Source organism: Melanotaenia boesemani, chromosome 23 (genome assembly GCF_017639745.1).
Source record: "Melanotaenia boesemani isolate fMelBoe1 chromosome 23, fMelBoe1.pri, whole genome shotgun sequence".
Taxonomy (NCBI): domain Eukaryota; kingdom Metazoa; phylum Chordata; class Actinopteri; order Atheriniformes; family Melanotaeniidae; genus Melanotaenia; species Melanotaenia boesemani.
The window spans coordinates 2,404,039-2,424,750 of NC_055704.1; the positions used below are offsets into that span (position 1 = coordinate 2,404,039).

Here is a 20,712-nt window from a genome sequence, read left to right on the forward strand (position 1 = left end):
GAGCTTCTGCCAATTTCTCCACTTCAAGCAAACCACACAAACAAGGAGTCACATGACAGCAGAGACTCTGCTGGTTACAAAGATGTCTGTCTCACTGTGGGACAGAAACTCTGGAGCTAGCAGCCAGAATCAGAAATCGTGTCTTACTTTTGAAAACCTCTGCTAATGTGTCCTCCTATGTCATACATGATGTGGTGTTTATGGGTGGTCGGGTAAACAGAAATTTCTGTGTATTGCAGTGCCGGGGTCGGCAGGACCGGGACCTTCATCGCCCTGGATCGCCTCATGCAGCACATCAGAGAGCACGAGTTCGTCGACATCCTGGGGATGGTGTCCGAGATGAGGTCGCACCGCCTGTCGATGGTCCAGACGGAGGTCTGAGAAACACCTGAAAATCACCTGATGAGACAGTTTATTTATTGAAGACGACTGTTTTAAACGGCAGATCATCAATTTTTACCAACTTTTTTTTGTAAAAAATAAAATCAAATTTCTGTAAAATCATTTATTTTAAATTTATTCACATTTTCTACTTAACTTTTAGTTTTTAAATGACTTTGCGATTTCAGAAAACTGAATGAATAAATCTGTTGTATATGTTAAAGTCAGTATTTGAGATTTAATTGAAATCTTTATTTTTATTTAAAAATTTTTTTTTTATTTTTAAAAACATTTTAAATCATGAATATAAAATGTTTCAAATAAAAATATCCAGATTAGAGTTAAAACAAACCAAATTACAGATTTATATTGTCTTCTAATTAAATAAGAATTTAGGTTGTTTTATCTGCACACAATAGTTTTTCTAATATTTTAATTTATCATTTTTTCATCTTAAAAATAAATAAATGAAAACGAATAACTGGATAAAAATAATTTAATAATATCAAAGTAACATCATTTCCATCTAATCCATAGTAGAGAAATAAATTAATCTGTAAAAGTCTTAATTTTGATTTATTTTCTTTAAATTTTCAAACAGTTATAAGGATTGATTAATTGGTATCCAAAGATGTTTGACAAAAGAAAATAAAGAAAAGCAGAGAAATAAAACCATAAAAACCAAATTCTGATTTTATACAAGTTTATATGTTTAATCATTTAATCAATTCGACAGATCAAAAAAGCAAAAAATATTTTCTATCAATTATAGATGTAATTATAATGTTAATTATTAAAATTAATTAAATAATTAAATAATAATAAAGTTCAGAATAAAATTGTTTCTAAACAAATGATGACAGGATGAAACTCACAGCTCTGTGTGTGTGTGTGTGTGTGTGTGTGTGCGTGCAGGAGCAGTTTGTCTTCATCCATCAGTGCGTCCTGCTGATGTGGCAGAAGAAGAAACAATCCATCACCTCTGACGTCGTCTACGAGAACGCCAGCAAGACATAAAGACACGTCTCCACGCGTGAGTCCAGATCCTCACGCTGGTCCTGGTTCCAGTTCTGGTCCTTGTCCTGTTTCTGGTTTCCGGTCTTGGTCCTGGTTCAACATTAAAAATCTCCAGGAACCAAAATTTGAACCAGAACTGGAGAAAAAGACCAGAAAAGAAGAAAAAAATTTACTGAGTTTAAATTAAAACATCAGTAAAATAAATAAAAATAAAATAATTGTTTATGTGACGAAGGTCAGTGTTTACCTTTGATCTGGTCCTGCTGAGACCAGGTAAGACAGTCAACACCTTCCAGGACCTGTTCCAGTTCTTCATCTAACAACTACAACAGAATAAGTCCAGTCTTTCATTATATTAAACTGGATTATTCTACGGGATTATGAGGGATTACGGTGAAGTGGATTAAATCCTAACCAGATTAGTGGAGAAATAAATCTGATCTGAATTTAAAGCTGCAGCTGGAAGAAATTAGTTTTAAAACATGTAAACTGATCTGGACTCTTCAATGTTGAGCAAAGTCACGGGTGAATAAAGTTATATCGGATCAAAAGTAAAGTCTGTAGAAGTGAAAAACTACGTGTGTGAGAAACATGGCTGAGTTTTAAAGATTCATGCAAACAAGGAGCTTTATTTTCAGTGGGATTCAAACCGGAGCAGGTTTGTGATTGGCTCAGCATGTCTGTGTCAGCCTGCTGATTGGCTGATGTAGACCTTGTGGTTGTGTTGCAGGCGGAGAACATGCCGACCTCCATCCTCTGCAGAAGACCCGCTTCATCATCAGAATCCACCACAGCAGCAGGACAGATCCGTCCATCCGTCTTTCATCTGCTCAACGTGGGACAGACTTTTGCCTTAAGGAGCGTCATTTCCGTCCCAACCTGTTCTCCAGGACCCAGAACCGGACAGATCCTGCCAGCGTGGGCTGGAGGAGCTGATCGGACCCAGTCAGCTGTTTCTCATTGTTTTTATTTTCTAATCTCAGGAGAAAAACCAGCAAGCACACCGGCCTTCGCCTCCTCCTCCTCGCATCTTCATCACTGCCACACGGACCGGAAACAGCCCAGCCAGCATTCAGCAGACCCAAACCCAGAGCCGGATCCGGCTTTTCGGACATCATTGGGCCTTCATCATTTGCTTCTCTGCTTCAGTTTCAGATTTCAGGATCTAGCTGGTTCCGCAGGTCTTGTCCGTGGGATCCGGTCTCAGGGTGGGAATGTTTGCTGGGTTGGTGGAGGCGGGGGGAGGCCTCACGCTGCCTCCAGGGTGGTCGGTCTCGACCTGGAGACAGAAAGCTGGACTTTGAATTTGCACTGAGGACCCGGAGCTGCTGGACATGAAGGGAAGACTTCCTGCTGCTTGTGTCGGGAATCGTAACTGGGGCCTCCGCCCCTGCTTTGCAGGATCTCCAGAAACCAGATCCCCAGTCGGGATACAACTGGAACACATCCAGCTGTTCTGGACCCCACAGAAATATTAAATACCACCCAGTCACCACACAGAAAATGTTTATTCACGTTAAAACCAAACCATGTCGACGCTGCACTGATTTTATCATCAACACCCAAATTATATGACGTAAACAATAATACTCACTCTGGTTCTGAAGTTAAGGTGTGTTCCAGTCCCAGATGTCTGACTGATGGACACACACTTCAGAACGAGGTTCTGGATCCAGAGGTGATCCATAACTCTCCCCTACAGATCCAGGATCATGGGAGGTATGGAAGACCTACTGGGAGTCCAGACCTCTACGCACCTGAACCGGGATCAGCTCGGAGAAGGAGGAGGAGGAAGCAGCTGTTCACGCCTCCGATCCACCGACAGACTCCGAACCAGAGTGAATATCGCAGGTTCATAGCTGTGTTGCTCCATCTGTCCCAGGTCTGCTTGTAAAGGACTCGTCGGGCCTCCAATCCAGCTGTTATTATCATGTAAAAAAAAGCCTATAATGCTGTCATTTTAGCAATTTTAAATCTAATAAAATAATAGCATTTAACAAAATAATGTAATTTTTTATCAGACTCCTGTAAATGTCAGATTTAGCCAAAGTTTCCGTCTGTTATTCCAGGAATCAGGAAAACAAAGATCCATCCGAAAACTAATAATCAGCTAAAACTGATCAAAAAGTCATGAAGCTGAGACACACAGTAGAGACAAGGCCACAAAACGAGACAACAAATAAAGACTACAGCTACCAAAACATGCAGGCAGAAATGACACACGCATGCACCAAAGCACACGTTACACGTTACCAGGTGACGTTATTAAGCTGTAGGTCGACTGCAGCGAGGACGGGCGGGTCAAATAAACGGAGCCGTTAAACTCCAGTTTAACCCATCAACGCCTGGATTTATTTAGAATGATATAAAAACTGAATAAATATGGAAAAAAATCTAGAAAAATAAAGAAAAAGACCACCAATAACAATAAAGATAAATGCATAAATAACAGCAAATAAAATAGAAGGAATTAAACTTTAATTTGATCTGAAATTAGTTTTTTTTTTTTATATATTTAAAGTCATAATTAAACTTTTCATAATAGTTTTTATATATTTTTAATTTGACCATTTCTGATTTTTATCCTCCAGATTTTCTATTTCAACCAGTTTTTTTCCAGCACACAAAGTCACAAAGAGGCTTTTAGACGTTGAAATAAAATCAGTGCAGATGTAAAGACGAGCGTTTGGGGCTCTTCATCTGCAGCCGTATCAGCTTCTCCTCAGAGGTTTTACTTTCATCGTCTGAATCGAACAGGAACAAAACCCACGTTTCTTGTTGCTTGTTGTAGGCAGGAGATGAGCAGGCGACCTCGCCGACATCCAAACCGCAGCCGAAACGCCGACTTCGCAGGAATTAACCTCCGGATTCATTTTCACCAACTTTGTCTTCAAGAAAGTAGAAAAAACAAACTTAACCTGTAAAAGTGATTTTAAGAAAAGGAGTTTAAATTAAGTTTTTTAACATTTGGTCCAAGTTAAAGTTTGATTTAAAATATTTTATATTAACGATTAAATAATCAGTTATTAAAAGCAATATCTTTTGCTCAGCATTACTAGAATATGGATCAATTCTCTAGGTCGCAGGCTGACAAATAAAACCTGAATAAATCTGTTTTATATTAAATCAGATTGTCACAATATTTTTATGAAGTTCAAACTTCAGCAGGAGTCGGTATAGAAATAAATGATGAAAAACATTATTTTAACCTGGTTTTGTTGGAGGGAAGAAAACAAGCTGCTCTCTGGAGTTTAGTATTAAAGGCTGAATCATGGGTGGCCTCCTGGTTCCAGAGGTCCCGGATCTCCTGAGGTTTGGATCGTGGGTTTGGTCGCCTGAAGTAGGAACATTTCACATGAAGATATCTGCTGTATTATACGTACGTACGTACTACTACTGCTTAAATACTGCATTTCTACTCCTCATTACCAGGTAATTCTAGTGGAAATCTTGCTTTCATTGTTCTCTTTTAAACTTGTTGTAAATGTGAATCACTATTCTGAGCCAGGAGTTTAAACCAAGGACCCGTCCCACGAAGGACACGTCCCGCAGCGGACACGTCCCGCGGAGGACGGTCCTGTCCACGGTGAGACCACGGTGGTCTGTCAGAAAGGAACTGGTGTGAAACAGACTTCTGTGAAGGCTCAGCAATGAGGACTTTTCTGGTTTTTTCTCTTCTTGGTGTGTGTCCGGTGGAAGTCGTTCGTGCCATCTTGTGCATCGTGTCACTTACAATTTGAAGCGTGATCCGACTGGGATCACGGCCACAGACGTGTAATGTGTGTGTTGGACGTAAATAAAATGTTGCAGTTGAGTCTGTTCTCCAGCTCTTTCAGACACATCCCTCACCATGAAGCACCTCCTCCCTCATTCATGACTTTTCTTCCTACAGAAGCAGGTGTGGGAACGATTGCTGGTCAGCTTAGCTTAAACTGGCCGTCTGTCTGTCTATGCTGGTCAGTTTTACTTAAACCAGTTCTTAGAATCTCTAAAGTTGGAATATCTACTTTGTAAATCCCATATGTAGCCGATGTGTGTGTGTGTGTGTGTATATATACACACACACACACACACACACTGGTGTTAGACTCATAACTACATAAGTAAAGTTGGATTTCAATTATTTTTTTAATTTAAATTATTTTTTAATTATTTTTTTCCCATAAAATTTGATCTTTTTTCATTTCTACAAATAAATAATTCTTTTTCATTTTTCGCTCTTAAATGTCATTTTTTTCCTGTTTAATTGCATTTTTACCTTAAATGTTTAAAGTTTTGGAACTAACTTACATTTTTTCAATTTATTTTTACCATTACTTTTAATTTACAAGTTTACTTTTAATTTATAACTTTATTAGAATCCTGGAATTCATCATTTGATAAATTTAAAGTGTTTCTGGCTCATCGGTGAACTGTTGGGATGATGATTCCATGTCTAGAGAGAATGACTAAATTCTGACCTAAATACAGTTAAAATCTTAGATACAAGTTGTTTCAGGTTTTAAAGGCGTTTTTGTTAAAGTTTGTCAAATGTTTCTATTTTCTTTTTGCTGTGTGAACGTGGTGAGGCGTTCAGGTTAGAGGTAAATCACAGCTTCTCTGTTTGTGTTGTGGAACTCATCAGTCCACCTTAAAACCAGGCGGAACACAGAAAACTGATCCAGTCGTTCAGCTCTGAGGCTGTTCAGGAATTCATTAAGTGCTGAGGTTTGATTCCCACGTGCAACAACGTGTTCCTGTGTGTGTGCGTGCATGTGTGCGCCGGAACAAAGAGGGTTTTCTGACACAAACTAATCTGTTCTGGAGAAACAAATCTGGGTCGCCTTCCAGGAAAATGCATGAAGCTGCTCAGATAATGAATAAACACGTGAGGAAGAAGAGGAGGAGGAGGGACACTTAAAGGCTTAAGAACTGAACAGACGCATCTAAAGCCGAACTGAATTGAGGTTACCTCAACCCGCGTTTCTTGAAGATTCCTGAAGTTTCTGAGAATCAGAATTCCCTCCATCACCCAGACGATCAGAGGAAGCCAATCAATGTCATTAATGAACATGTTTATTTTTATTGTTTTATTGATGAAAATGCTGAACATCAGCATTCTGAAAGTTCCCACTTCCAGCCGACACAAATAACTTATCCACACGTTTCTAACCAGTCTAGTTTTCTAGGAACTGGGATTACATTATTTGGATGAACTGGGCTGCTGTCCTCTGGTTTCCACTGACAGTAATGTGGTTTTCTTTTAGGAGGAGATACGTTGACATTTTCTAGTGTGTTTCAGGTGAATTTACTGTGACACAGTAACACACATGTTGGTTCTGACACGTCTGTAGTAATCTGACATGTCTCGGCTTTCTGTATAGATGATGTTCATACATACAACCCGAGCTTGCAGCTGTGAAGATTTATTCTGGGTTTGACCTTTGACCTCTGTGGCAGATAAAAGGTCCCAAACTGCCGGTTCTGGTCCGGGATCTTCAGAACTTGGACCTCCAATTAAAATTGGTTGCGAGTCCAACAATCTGCTCTCAGGTCTGAAACCTTCATCAACCAGAACTGGACTTCAGAGCTCGGCTCGATCTGTCTGCTTCACCTGCTTTGACCTGTAGGACGATCCGCTGACGTCTCATGAAGGTCGGGCCAGAGCGTCCTCCATGACATTCGGATCGGCGCCGGCGGCCCGCAGACTCTGCATCAGCCGCTCCACCGTCGCCCTCCTGCCTTCGGACCGCCTCCACTGCACCAGGCCGGCCAGCGCCGCCGCCTGCGTGCTGAGACTGTGATCAGACCGGCACCGAAATACAGCCTCCGCTGACAGACCTAGATCCATCAAAACCGCCTCCCAGTCAGAACCAAGGCAGGAAGCCAGCCTGGACAGCTCCCGATCCGAAGGAACCTTCTGGAGAAGCAAGTCTGGAAGCTGACAGACGTCTGCAGAGAGACAGTAAGAACAACAAGTCAAAACCAGAGCCTGAACAGGATCCAGAGCTGGAACAAGATCCAGAACCACAACCGGAATCCGAGCTGGAACTAGATCCAGAACCACAACCGGAACCTGAGCTGGAAGTAGATCCAGAACCACAACCGGAACCCGAGCTGGAACAAGATCCAGAACCACAACCGGAACCTGAGCTGGAACTAGATCCTGAATCACAACCGGAACCAGAGTTGGAACAAGATCCAGAACCACAACCGGAACCTGAGCTGGAAGTAGATCCAGAACCACAACCGGAACCCGAGCTGGAACTAGATCCAGAACCACAACCGGAACCCGAGCTGGAACTAGATCCAGAATCACAACCGGAACCCGAGCTAGAACTAGATCCAGAATCACAACCGGAACCAGAGTTGGAACTAGATCCAGAACTACAACCGGAACCCGAGCTGGAACTAGATCCAGAATCACAACCGGAACCAGAGTTGGAACTAGATCCAGAACTACAACTGGAACCCGAGCTGGAACTAGATCCAGAATCACAACTGGAACCCGAGCTAAAACTAGATCCAGAACCACATACGGAACCCAAGCAGGAAGTAGATCCAGAACCACAACCGGAACCAGAGTTGGAACTAGATCCAGAACCACAACTGGAACCCGAGCTGGAAGTAGATCCAGACCCACAACCGGAACCAGAGTTGGAACTAGATCCAGAACCACAACCGGAACCAGAGTTGGAACTAGATCCAGAACCACAACTGGAACCCGAGTTGGAACTAGATCCAGAACCACAACCAGAACCCGAACTGGAACTAGATCCAGAATCACAACCGGAACCCGAGCTAGAACAAGATCCAGAACCACAACCAGAACCCGACCTGGAACTAGATCCAGAATCACAACCGGAACCAGAGTTGGAACTAGATCCAGAACTACAACTGGAACCCGAGCTGGAACTAGATCCAGAATCACAACTGGAACCCGAGCTAAAACTAGATCCAGAACCACATACGGAACCCAAGCAGGAAGTAGATCCAGAACCACAACCGGAACCAGAGTTGGAACTAGATCCAGAACCACAACCGGAACCCGAACTGGAAGTAGATCCAGAACCACAACCGAAACAAGAGTTGGAACTAGATCCAGAACCACAACCTGAACCAGAGTTGGAACTAGATCCAGAACCACAACCGGAACCCGAACTGGAACTAGATCCAGAATCACAACCGGAACCCGAGCTAGAACAAGATCCAGAACCACAACCGGAACCCGAGCTGGAACTAGATCCAGAATCACAACCGGAACCCGAGCTGGAAGTAGATCCAGAACCACAACCGGAACCCGAGCTGAAACAACATCCAGAACCACAACCGGAACCCGAGCTGGAACTAGATCCAGAATCACAACCAGAACCCGAGCTGGAAGTAGATCCAGAACCACAACCGGAACCAGAGTTGGAACTAGATCCAGAACCACAACTGGAACCCGAGTTGGAACTAGATCCAGAACCACAACCGGAACCCGAACTGGAACTAGATCCAGAATCACAACCGGAACCCGAGCTGGAACTAGATCCAGAACCACAACCGGAACCAGAGTTGGAACTAGATCCAGAACTACAACCGGAACCTGAGCTGGAACTAGATCCAGAATCACAACTGGAACCCGAGCTAAAACTAGATCCAGAACCACATACGGAACCCAAGCAGGAAGTAGATCCAGAACCACAACCGGAACCAGAGTTGGAACTAGATCCAGAACCACAACCGGAACCCGAGCTGGAAGTAGATCCAGAACCACAACCGGAACCAGAGTTGGAACTAGATCCAGAACCACATACGGAACCCGAGCTGGAAGTAGATCCAGAACCACAAACGGAACCAGAGTTGGAACTAGATCCAGAACCATAACCGGAACCCGAGTTGGAACTAGATCCAGAACCACAACCGGAACCCGAGCTGGAACTAGATCCAGAATCACAACCGGAACCTGAGCTAGAACAAGATCCAGAACTACAACCGGAACCCGAGCTGGAACTAGATCCAGAATCCCAACCGGAACCCGAGCTGGAAGTAGATCCAGAACCACAACCGGAACCCGAGCTGAAACAAGATCCAGAACCACAACCGGAACCCGAGCTGGAACTAGATCCAGAATCACAACTGGAACCCAAGCTAGAACTAGATCCAGAATCACAACCGGAACCAGAGTTGGAACTAGATCCAGAACCACATACGGAACCCGAGCAGGAAGTAGATCCAGAACCACAACCGGAACCAGAGTTGGAACTAGATCCAGAACCACAACCGGAACCCGAGCTGGAAGTAGATCCAGAACCACAACCGGAACCAGAGTTGGAACTAGATCCAGAACCATAACCGGAACCCGAGTTGGAACTAGATCCAGAACCACAACCGGAACCCGAGCTGGAACCATCATCTTCATTAAGAAAAATTCTGAGAAATTAAAGAAAAAAATTTCCCACATCTGAAATTTGGATGAATTTATTATCCTAGATTTTATTTTATTATTTAATTTCGGTTTACTCTCATTGTTACTTGCACATGTTTGAAATAAAAAGCCGAAAGAAAGAAAATCATTTTTATTTCAATTTAAAGGTTTTTTCCATAAATGTCTTTCATTCTGATGTTAAACTTCAGAAATAAACTGATTCTGAACTAAATTCGACTTTAAACTACCTTTTAATCGAGATCTGACGGTTATTCTGCCGACGCCGTATGCTGAGACTGCCGAGCTCTGATTGGTCAGTCATCAGCTGTGGGACGTTTGGTCCGGTGGACATCTGATCGCTCGGATCTGAACCCGGTGATGAACCACAGCTCCTGTGATGGAGTTCTGCAGCTTGCTGGTTCTGATCGCTGATGGACCAATCAGTGGGCAATCAAACCATTTCATCCATTAACTCCAATTAGCTGTTTATGATTTATTTAGATTAAAATCAGGATTTTTTCCCCCTCTAATGTGCACCACCAACGCTGCGTTTGGGGTTTAGTTAGCAGCTTGCTCAGCTGCAGCCTACAGATTCCTGTAAGAAGACGACCTTCATCAGGGGAATTTATTTTTCCTGGATGATGAGCCAGTTTGTCTCAGATTGGTGAACCTCTGTCCATCTTTCCATCTGAGAGACTCTGCCTCTCCAAAGTGCTCCTTTTATACCCAGTCATGTTACTGACCTGTTGCCAGGTAACCTTATAAGTTATCAAATGCTCCTCCAGGTGTTTCTGGTTTGTACCAGGTACTTTTCCAACTTTTTGTTGCTCCTGATCCAACTTTTTCCAGATGTGTTGCTGCATCAGATTTACAATCAGCTCATATTTTCCATTAAAGTGTAAAATGTCTGTGTTTCATCCTCTGATATGAAAATATGTCTTGATGAGATTCTGGCTTTACATACGTTTTACACAGAGACCTGATGTTTGTGGAATTGATGCTGCGTTACTAAACTATCAGTTTCAGAATTTCACTGTCAGAGTTTTCCTGTTTTTCCTGCAACTCGTGTTTCTTCTGTTCGCTGGCTGGTACAAAGCAGGTCTCTGTGCAGACTCTGGTCTGAGTCAGATGGTGCATTTAAACCCAAACACACCCACACAATCAGCGCCTGCTGCCAGAAAGCCGACCACTCAGAACAACTGCTCTGCACGTAAACATGTAAAACATCCCAGAGCTTTCCAAGAACTCGGCAGCAGATCAGGACACGTTACATAAGAGCATCTAAACTTTTACAGATGCAACAGCCTCGTTAAAAACTCACCAACCAGACGTCAGAACTGCTAACAGATCCACAACCTGCTGGCATTTGGTTACCCTTTACATAGCACAGGACATTTACTTTATTATTTTCTTATGTTGCCGTGAAACTTTACGAGACCTAAAAGGATTTTTAATGGAATTACACATTTATAATGTTGGGAAATGAATTAATGCAGAATAAAGGCCCATTTAGGCTAAAGATGGATACGGAACATTTCACCTGTCGTCTGGATCATTTACATCATCAGATGTCCCCACATGTCCCTTAGATGTCAGTAGATGTCAGTAGATTTCAGAGGTCCCAGACACCAAGAACATGAAGATAAATCTGATTACTGTGGAGACGTTCTTTATTTACTTTGAGGGAAGGAAGGAATTTTTATTTATAAAGCACCACAAATTCTTTACAAAAAGAATAAAAAAAATCAAGTTAATAAAAAAGACAAAAGACATAAGAAAGCACATAAAACGCTGGTTTTATGACTGTGTGTACGAGGGACATCGTTTTATCTAAAAATGAGTCCTTTGTATTAAAAGGAGTTCATCAGATTCAAGGCAAATGTGAATTTGGAAGATTTCTGTTTTTTGTTTAATTTGAAGAAAAAGAAAATAAAAAGTTCCTTCTGATTAACCTGACATTAAAAACTCATTTTAAAGTGTCAAAGTTTGGAGTTTCGTGTTAATCCAGATTTCTGGGATCAGAGAAAAAAGATGAAAACAGTTGATGAGATAAACGGTCAGAAGTCAGATTTCTGCATTGGGCTGCAGCAGCTGTGTTTTCTGCAGGCATGTGATTTCCAGAAACTTTCCTGGAAATGCGTGTCAGCATCTTCAAACGGGACAGTACAACCAGGAGGGCGATTCCTGGAAGCTGCTTTTGGAAATATGTTTGGAACAAAAGGAGGGAGATCCGAGATTTGTCAGAAATCCGTCAAGTTCCTAGAAGCAGCTCCTTCATCCGAGTTCGTGTCCTAACATGACCTGGAATCAGGAGTGGGGGTCTGCTTGTTTTACAGCCTGGAAGAGCAGGGGTCCGCTTGTTTTACAGCCTGGAGGAGCAAGGGTCCGCTTGTTTTACAGCCTGGAAGAGCAGGGGTCCGCTTGTTTTACAGCCTGGAGGAGCAAGGGTCCGCTTGTTTTACAGCCTGGAAGAGCAGGGGTCCGCTGGTTTTACGGCCTGGAGGAGCAGGGGTCCGCTGGTTTTACGGCCTGGAGGAGCAGGGGTCCGCTTGTTTTACGGCCTGGAGGAGCAAGGGGTCTGCTTGTTTTACAGCCTGGAGGAGCAAGGGTCCGCTTGTTTTACAGCCTGGAGGAGCAAGGGTCCGCTTGTTTTACAGCCTGGAGGAGCAAGGGTCCGCTTGTTTTACAGCCTGGAGGAGCAAGGGTCCGCTTGTTTTACAGCCTGGAAGAGCAAGGGTCCGCTTGTTTTACAGCCTGGAGGAGCAAGGGTCCGCTTGTTTTACAGCCTAGAGGAGCAAGGGTCCGCTTGTTTTACAGCCTGGAGGAGCAAGGGTCCGCTTGTTTTACAGCCTGGAGGAGCAAGGGTCCGCTTGTTTCACAGCCTGGAGGTGCAGGGGTCCGCTTGTTTTCCAGCCTGGAGGAGCAGGGGTCCGCTTGTTTTACAGCCTGAAGGAGCAGGGGTCCGCTTGTTTTACAGCCTGAAGGAGCAGAGGTCCGCTTGTTTTACAGCCTGAAGGAGCAGGGGTCCGCTTGTTTTACAGCCAGGAGGAGCAGTGGTCCGCTTGTTTTACAGCCTGGAGGAGCAGGGGCCCGCTTGTTTTACAGCCTGAAGAAGCAAGGGTCTGCTTGTTTTACAGCCAGGAGGAGCAGGGGTCTGCTTGTTTTACAGCCAGGAGGAGCAAGGGTCCGCTTGTTTTACAGCCTGAAGAAGCAAGGGTCTGTTTGTTTTACAGCCAGGAGGAGCAGGGGTCCGCTTGTTTTACAGCCTGAAGGAGCAAGGGTCTGCTTGTTTTACAGCCAGGAGGAGCAGGGGTCCGCTTGTTATCCAGCCTGGAGGAGCAGGGGTCCACTTGTTTTACAGTCAGGTGGAGCAGGGGTCTACTTGTTTTACAGCCAGGAGGAGCAGGGGTCCGCTTGTTTTACAGCCAGGAGGAGCAGGGGTCCGCTTGTTTTACAGCCTGAAGGAGCAGGGGTCAGCTTGTTTTACAGCCAGGAGGAGCAGGGGTCCGCTTGTTTTACAGCCTGGAGGAGCAGAGGTCCGCTTGTTATCCAGCCTGGAGGAGCAGGGGTCCACTTGTTTTACAGCCAGGTGGAGCAGGGGTCCACTTGTTTTACAGCCTGGAGGAGCAGGGTTCCGCTTGTTTTACGGCCTGGAGGAGCAGGGGTCCGCTTGTTATCCAGCCTGGAGGAGCAGGGGTCCGCTTGTTATCCAGCCTGGAGGAGCAGGGGTCTACTTGTTATCCAGCCTGGAGTGGGGAAGCGCTTGTTTTGTAGCCAGGAGAATCAGTAGTACGCTTGTTTTCCAGCCAGGAGGAGCACATGTTTTCCAGCTAGCTGCCTGCTCCTCCTCCTGCATGTTTTACAGGCTGCCTCCTATTTTTCAGGAATTAGCAGCAGCCTCTCAGCCAGATGTTTGGATCATCTCATGGTCCCGGTCCCAGATAATCCCGGACCCTGCTCCACACAGGGATCCAGAGTCATATGGTTCAGATGTGGATCTGCAGAGTTTCATGTGTTTGCTCCGATCCAAACATGGAACATGTCCGACTGACAATACTTCACAGATTAATAGAATCTGGCATTCACTATGACTTCGGTTAGTGAAAACTTATGATCACCGTGCTCTCGTATTGGTTGTTTAGCCCGATGGCTCAGAGTCCTGTGTTGTATTTAAGGTAAACAGTTTTTTCATTTACCGGGAAATTGAGACCAGCTACCACTTTTGAGATGACACTGATGGGTAGGCATAGCTGTTACTGTAGCATAGCAATTTTTATTTTATTGTGTTCTTTATTTTATAGGTAAACTTCATCAAATCTTTTTGCACGTTAGCTATATAATGTATGGGTTGGCATTGATTTAAATGTTTTGCTGTCAACTGTTTTTGTCATCAGGTAGGTGATAAACCCCTGCAAAATGTGTCCTCCTTGTTGCTGGACTATACTGGAAGATGGCGGAACGGCATCAGGTCTCAGCTTTAGTCCACCTTTCCATGTACAACTAAACTGGTTTTCATCAAAGTCTTCCTGTAGTGGCTTTTTAATTTGATATGGAGCCCTTGGAAGTGTTAATAAGTAATTGTTCTGTCACCTCTGCAGACATAACGTACCTCACACAGTTTCTTATTGTTGCTTTTTCGTGCAGCTATATTTAAAATCCTTCCTGTCGACCGTTACAAGCCGCCTCTTCCTCCTGTCTGGGTCTCTTGGAAATCCTTGCATTGGGAAGCCCCTCTCAGACCGGTTGCTGCACAGTTGACCACGATTGACTGTTTTCTTGTCTGTAAAATGTTCTATATAACCATTACATATAGTATAAAATCACAGAGGGGGTGATTACCCAGAATCTACTGACTTTCTCCGTTATTAAAACTCCCTTGTCCCTTTGCTTTCCATGTATTTTGTCCATGTTCCATGCTCCAGTTATCACCTAAATTTGATTCCTAATTAACTTTTATCTCACCAATCTGCAGCTTTGTAGTCACCCACTGCCACTCTTTTATCTTCCCTCTTTGTTCTTGCATTAATTCTTGTACTTGTTTACTTATTTGGTAACACTCGTTGATATGAGCTCATGCTCTACCCTTACAGCTGGTTTACATTTATGTTCTGTAACTAATTTTGCGATGACTGTCTTTTTTTTTTTTCCTTTATTCAGTAGCAGCAGGTAGGAACACTGACATCCATCAGTTTGTCAATTTTTGCATTCATTTTAATTTATTTTATCCTTTTGGTCTTAGCATGAACACAGTACTATCTGAAAGGTATCTTCGGTATTGAATGTGAAAGTACTGTCTGTTCTGCTGGGACATTACATGCTACCACCTGGCTGACCACACCGGTTTCCTGGACTCAGCCAGAATACATTATTCATGGTGAGAATGTCCCTTTTGAAAGCAAAAAACCAGGCAAGGTTTCACTCGGGGTGGGACAGGGTGTCCATGGCTTTGTAGTATTTGTATAAAATAGGTCCTCTAGAAAAATAAGTTGGAAACCAGTCATACAGCATCTTTAATCAAAAAATAAAGTTTTAATTCAGCTTCACCTGGTCCGATGTGGGCTGATGTGGTCTAGAAAAGCAAGCTGTAGTTAAAAAAATCTTGTTTATTTGCTTGTTTTCCAAACAAAAAACAGGTTTTCCGGAAAAATCAAGGTATAAGTAAATAATCAAGGTATTAAAAAAAATATAAAAATCCCACTTTGAACCTTATTCTGACAGGTCTGAGTTTGGTGGTTCTACACCTGGACCTGGTCTGATGTGGTCAGGTCTCACCTTTGGATCCGCATCTGTGTTCGGAAATGGCCTGGAGCTCGTGCAGCAGCCTGTCTCGTACCCAGCCGAAGTCTTCCAGAGATTGCAGGAAGGCGTCGAAAGCCCGGGGCCCGCGGTTCGGCAGGATATCCAGCAGCTTGAAGTTCTTCTGTTTGTTTGTCCGCTCAGACGCGATGTCCTCCACGTGCGCTTCCGTTAAAATGCCCTCCTGGTACAGAAACGGAACGATGGTGTCGCTGACCAGTAGCTGGTCGGACAGTTCAACTCGGAGCTTTCGGAGTACAGCTCTGTGCGCAGGCTCCATCTAAACTAGACACCACCTAACCAGATCAACTAGTCCTCGGTGGCAAATGGTCGAATCCCAAATGGAACACTTGAGCACTCCTGCACTCACGGGCGCGCTCCCGCGAGGGGCTCGAGGGTTCAGTGGTATTCCAATTGGAATTGTGTGAGTGATCAAGGGATGATGGCGGACATTTTTGAGCCCTTTCTGCCCCCTTTCCATAAGTCAGCATCGATGCCAACTTTCGCTAAGGAATTACCCATAAATCACTGCGATGTCACGTGAAACACGGAGTTTACCGAGAGAAGCCGACGTGTGAAACATGTTCTTCAGTATTGTGGCGCTGGGTCGTTACCCAGCAACCCATGTGCATAAACATTAAACAGGTTAACCCTATATTTCTTCTTTAAGTTTTCCCATTTCTTTGCAGCCTGGCTGGGGGTCACAACCTTCTGCAGACCCATTTCTGCAATGATAACACTATACACATACGCACACAGACACAAATGCTGCTCATCAACACTGGTTTTCTTTTGTTTTCAGCCCATTTACTTTTATATGGATTACAAGAACTCAACACTTACTCAAATCCTTGTAAGGACGCGTTGCGGAAGCCCGTAAATAGCGCTTCATGTTTTATCCTGAGACAAATTAATTTTTTGGTTTGGTCTTCAGACCCTGTTGATGGAGATATTACGTTGTTATTAGCCACATTCTTTCAGACATTCATGACAATAAATCATGGCTGCAGTGTTTTATACTTACAGACAAATCGTCGCTGCAGCAACTTCTCTTCTGTCATTTTTTTTTTTTTTTAAAGAATTGTAATCCTCTCGTTTTGGCGTCTCTCTCCTTGCAGTGCAGGTCTCAAAGTGCTGTCCCAATCCTATTTAAAGCATTTCGAGCCCTTGTGGCCTGTCACCCTCGACTCCTCATGCAGGTGATGTCATTTAGTCATCAGGGGCTCAGGGCGAGTGCTCAAGTTTTCGGTTTGGGATTGGGGGAATGTTTACATCTACGCCGTGCTCCATGTTATTGTGTTCGACTGGAAACATGCAATCGGAACCAATCTTATACCAACGAAAAGGCTGAAAAATGTGTAAATCTTATTTTTTTTTATTTCTAAAAAACAAACAAACAAACAAAAACAATCAGATTTATTGGTATAGCAGAGTGTACTCTACAATTCAGCATATAGTTAACACACCAGGAAAAATTCAGTACACGTTGCTGTCGGGCACAAACCCGCCTATGTCCAAAATTCGTGTTTTTTTCTTTCTTTCGTAAGTCGGTACTATTCGTCACCCTTTATGTCTGTCTGTAGTTTTACAAATATTTAACCAAAGATATGTGATGTAAAACACAATACCAAGTTTGATGACATTATGTTCAATTATTATTATTAATTTCTTGAAAAATTACAGTTTTGGACATAGGAGGTTTGCACCCGAAGGAAGCATATATATATATATATATGTTAATTGTTCAGTGTGAGTGGTTGATGTGGGAGGGGGGGGGGGGGGCGCAAGAAGACAACAACCCAGCAGCAGGACCCCTATCTGCTCCTTTGTGCAAGAGAAGCAGTGCCAAAACCCTACAAAATTACCTCCAGCAGCCACTGATGTGCATGTTTCTGCTCACGCTATCAGAAACAGACTCCATGATGGTGGTTTGAGGGTCCCACATGTACAGGGGCCTGTGCTCACAGCTTAACACCGTGCAGCCTGACTGGCATTTGCCAGACATCACCAGGATTGGCAGATTGCTATTGTTTCCCTGTGCTCGTCACGGATTAGAGCAGGTTCACATGGCGCACGTGACAGACATGAAAGTCTGCATGAAGGTGCCGTGGAGATTCTTGGAGGGGCACACAGACCTCCATGTGCTAGCCAGAGGTTCCCTGACTGCATTAGGTACCAGGATGAGATCCTCAGATATGTCTGACCATATGCTGCTGCAGTAAGACCTGGTTCCCTTTGATGCAGGACAGTGTTCGGCCTCATGTGGCTGTAGTGAGTCAGCAGTTCCTTCATGACGAAGGCATCGATGCTATGGACTGGCTCGCCCGCTCACCAGACCTGAATCAAATCTAGCACCACTGGGACATCATGTCTCGTTCCATCCACCACTGACTGCCCAGGGGTTGACTGATGCCCTGATCCAGATCTGGGAAGAAGTCACATCAGGAGCATGCCCAGATGTTGTGGGGAGTGCATACAGGCAGGTGGAGGCCACATCCACTACTGAACCTCATTCTGAATTGTCAGGAGGGATTTCCAGACTCTGTTGCCTGTGATCTGATCTTTCCAGTTTTATTTAGAGTCTGAATCCAGACCCTTTATGGGATCATGATTTAGATTCCCATTGATCATTCTGATGTTAATTAGTCCTCAACACATTCCACTATGTAATGAATAAATATTTTTAACTTTTTAACTGTAATATTTCATTCATCAAGATCTAAGATGTTTAATTTTTTAGTTTTCCCTTTTTTGTTTATATATATATATATATATATATATATATACATAGATACATACATACATGTATAGATTTTCTTTTAATTTAAATATACAGTACATACGTGTGTGTGTATATCTAGTTATCCCCACTGACTTTAGCCATGGAACTAAATGTTAGTTCTATTTGGGTTTTTAAATATTTAAAAAAAAAAAAAAAACTATAAAGATAAGATGTAGATCATAACTGTTCTAAATGGATGTGAGGATATGAGACTTGGGGATGCTGCTGTACCTTGCATGAACAGTATCTCCATGGGTCTGTCTTCTTGTCATGGATCGGTCCAATTTAACCCTCTAGGGTACGCATTATGATGCCAGTAAGGGAAAAAAATGTTTGGAGTGTTTTCATGTCTCAAAATAGATTAAATAAACATAATGTGAAGATATTTTATTTTTATTTATGGAGGTTTTGGGGGTTTGTTGCCTGTACATTGTACCATAATGGTGCATAAGTAAAAAACGAAGTCTGTGGAGAAACTGCACCCTGCAAACCGGTTAGGGCGTAAAGTGCAGACACAATAGATTTTCTTCTTCTCAAGAATGGTCTGGAGATCCACACTGTTCAACCAGTTATCAATAGGAGCTTGTTGGTCGGCTGGGATGATGCTCGCAAGTCACAAAACAAGGTTGACACTTGCCTCTATGTCTGGCATGCCATTTATTGGTGAGATCGAGCCGGTGTGGGCCTCAAAGTTGTACGCAATCCCACTGCTGTCAGTCAAGACATACATCTTGTAAGCCCAGTGGTTCTTTTGTTTGTTTTTTTTGTACTGCTTCAGCCTATTTTACCCTTTAAATGACACAATTTGCTTGTCCACACACAGCTTCTCGTCTGTTGGAATGGCTTTGAAGCGTTCCAGGAAGTGATGATAGGAGGGGACGCACCTTGTAAAGTCGGTCATGGCCAGGCTTCCTGAGAGGAATTTGCTCTGTATTGTCAGAAGTGGATGCAACTTTTTATCTGCTCCCAGTGATGCATTGACATGACATTGGCCACACAGTCAACCCTAGTGCATGAATTCCAGTACATCCGGGATCCTGGCAGCCCATAGACATAAAAAACAGATGCCAGTGAACTGCTCCATTTCATGCAGATAACATTCAGTGGCTTGTGTGGATCACACTGGACAGCATATAGATTGATTTGCTTGACCTTGTTTTCAGTAAACTGGTGTAGATCGTCCTTGAAGTATTCTATGGGAGTCTTCACTTCTGTGGCTTTTGGGAGGCTACCGACTGCACTTTTCCACTCCAGATAATATAAGCTTTTATAGTAATGTAATATACTGCTCAAAAAAATAAAGGAAACACTAAAATAACACATCCTAGATCTGAATGAATGAAATATTCTTATTAAACACTTTGTTCTTTACATAGTTGAATGTGCCGAAAACAAAATCACACAAAAATTATCAATGGAAATCAAATTTATTAACCCATGGAGGTCTGGATTTGGAGTCACACTCAAAATTAAAGTGGAAAAACACACTACAGGCTGATCCAGCTTTAATGTAATGTCCTTAAAACAAGTCAAAATGAGGCTCAGTAGTGTGTGTGGCCTCCACGTGCCTGTAGGACCTCCCTACAACGCCTGGGCATGCTCCTGATGAGGTGGTGGATGATCTCCTGATGGATCTCCTCCCAGACCTGGACTAAAGCATTCGCCAACTCTTGGACAGTCTGTGGTGCAGCGTGGTGTTGGTGGATGGAGCGAGACATGATGTCCCAGATGTGCTCAGTTGGATTCAGGTTTGGGGAAGGGGCGGGCCAGTCCATAGCATCAATGCCTTCGTCTTGCAGGAACTGCTGACACACTCCAGCCACATGAGGTCTAGCGTTGTCTTGCATTAGGAGGAACCCAGGACCAACCGCACCAGCATGAGGTCTCACAAGGGGTCTGAGGATCTCATCTCGGTACCTAATGGCAGTCAGACTACCTCTGGCGAGCACATGGAGGGCTGGGCGGCCCCCCAAAGAAATGCCACCCCACACCATAACTGACCCACTGCCAAACCGGTCATGCTGGAGGATGTTCAGGCAGCAGAACGTTCTCCACGGCGGCTCCAGACTCTGTCACGTGTGTCACATGTGCTCAGTGTGAACCTGCTTTCATCTGTGAAGAACACAGGGCGCCAGTGGCCAAGTTGCCAATCTTGGTGTTTTCTCTGTGGTCTGTGATCACCACCTGCAGAACCACTCCTTTTTTGGGGGGTGTCTTTGTCTATAATTTCCACCTGTTGTCTTTTCCATTTACACAACAGCATGTGAAACATATAATCTGTGTTTCTTCCTAAGTGGACAGTTTGATTTCACAGTGTGATTGACTTAGAGTTACACTGCGTTGTAAG

At 43.7% G+C, this 20,712-nt stretch overlaps 2 protein-coding genes across 9 annotated transcripts in view; one reads left to right on the top strand and one right to left on the bottom strand.

The window, feature by feature from the left end:
- The window catches only part of ptpro (protein tyrosine phosphatase receptor type O), a 49,206-nt gene extending 45,781 nt beyond the window's left edge, over positions 1–3,425 (top strand). For all 4 annotated transcript variants that reach the window (XM_041977533.1, XM_041977532.1, XM_041977534.1 and 1 more), the window contains 3 exons: positions 240–375; positions 1,297–1,414; positions 2,129–3,425. In XM_041977533.1, coding sequence (XP_041833467.1) covers positions 240–375; positions 1,297–1,398 — 238 coding nt within the window. In that variant the 3' untranslated portion in view covers positions 1,399–1,414; positions 2,129–3,425. The remainder of the gene's footprint in view (positions 1–239; positions 376–1,296; positions 1,415–2,128) is intronic.
- cradd (CASP2 and RIPK1 domain containing adaptor with death domain) lies at positions 312–16,037 on the bottom strand. 5 transcript variants are annotated; one of them, XR_006009272.1, is made up of 4 exons: positions 15,560–16,037; positions 6,992–7,329; positions 1,257–1,534; positions 312–399 (listed from the first exon to the last, which is right to left on the bottom strand). XR_006009272.1 is itself a non-coding variant. In XM_041977578.1 (3 exons), exons 1-2 carry the CDS (start codon positions 15,861–15,863, stop codon positions 7,025–7,027), a joined length of 609 nt encoding a protein of 202 aa, XP_041833512.1. In that variant the 5' UTR covers positions 15,864–16,037; the 3' UTR covers positions 1,213–1,534; positions 6,992–7,024. The 5 variants fall into 5 exon arrangements, 3 of the variants coding, with proteins under 3 accessions (XP_041833512.1, XP_041833511.1, XP_041833510.1); XM_041977578.1 differs by lacking the exon at positions 312–399 and having other exon boundaries at positions 1,213–1,534; XM_041977577.1 differs by lacking the exons at positions 312–399; positions 1,257–1,534 and adding an exon at positions 3,922–4,286.
- Between the last annotated feature and the right edge of the window lie 4,675 nt (positions 16,038–20,712).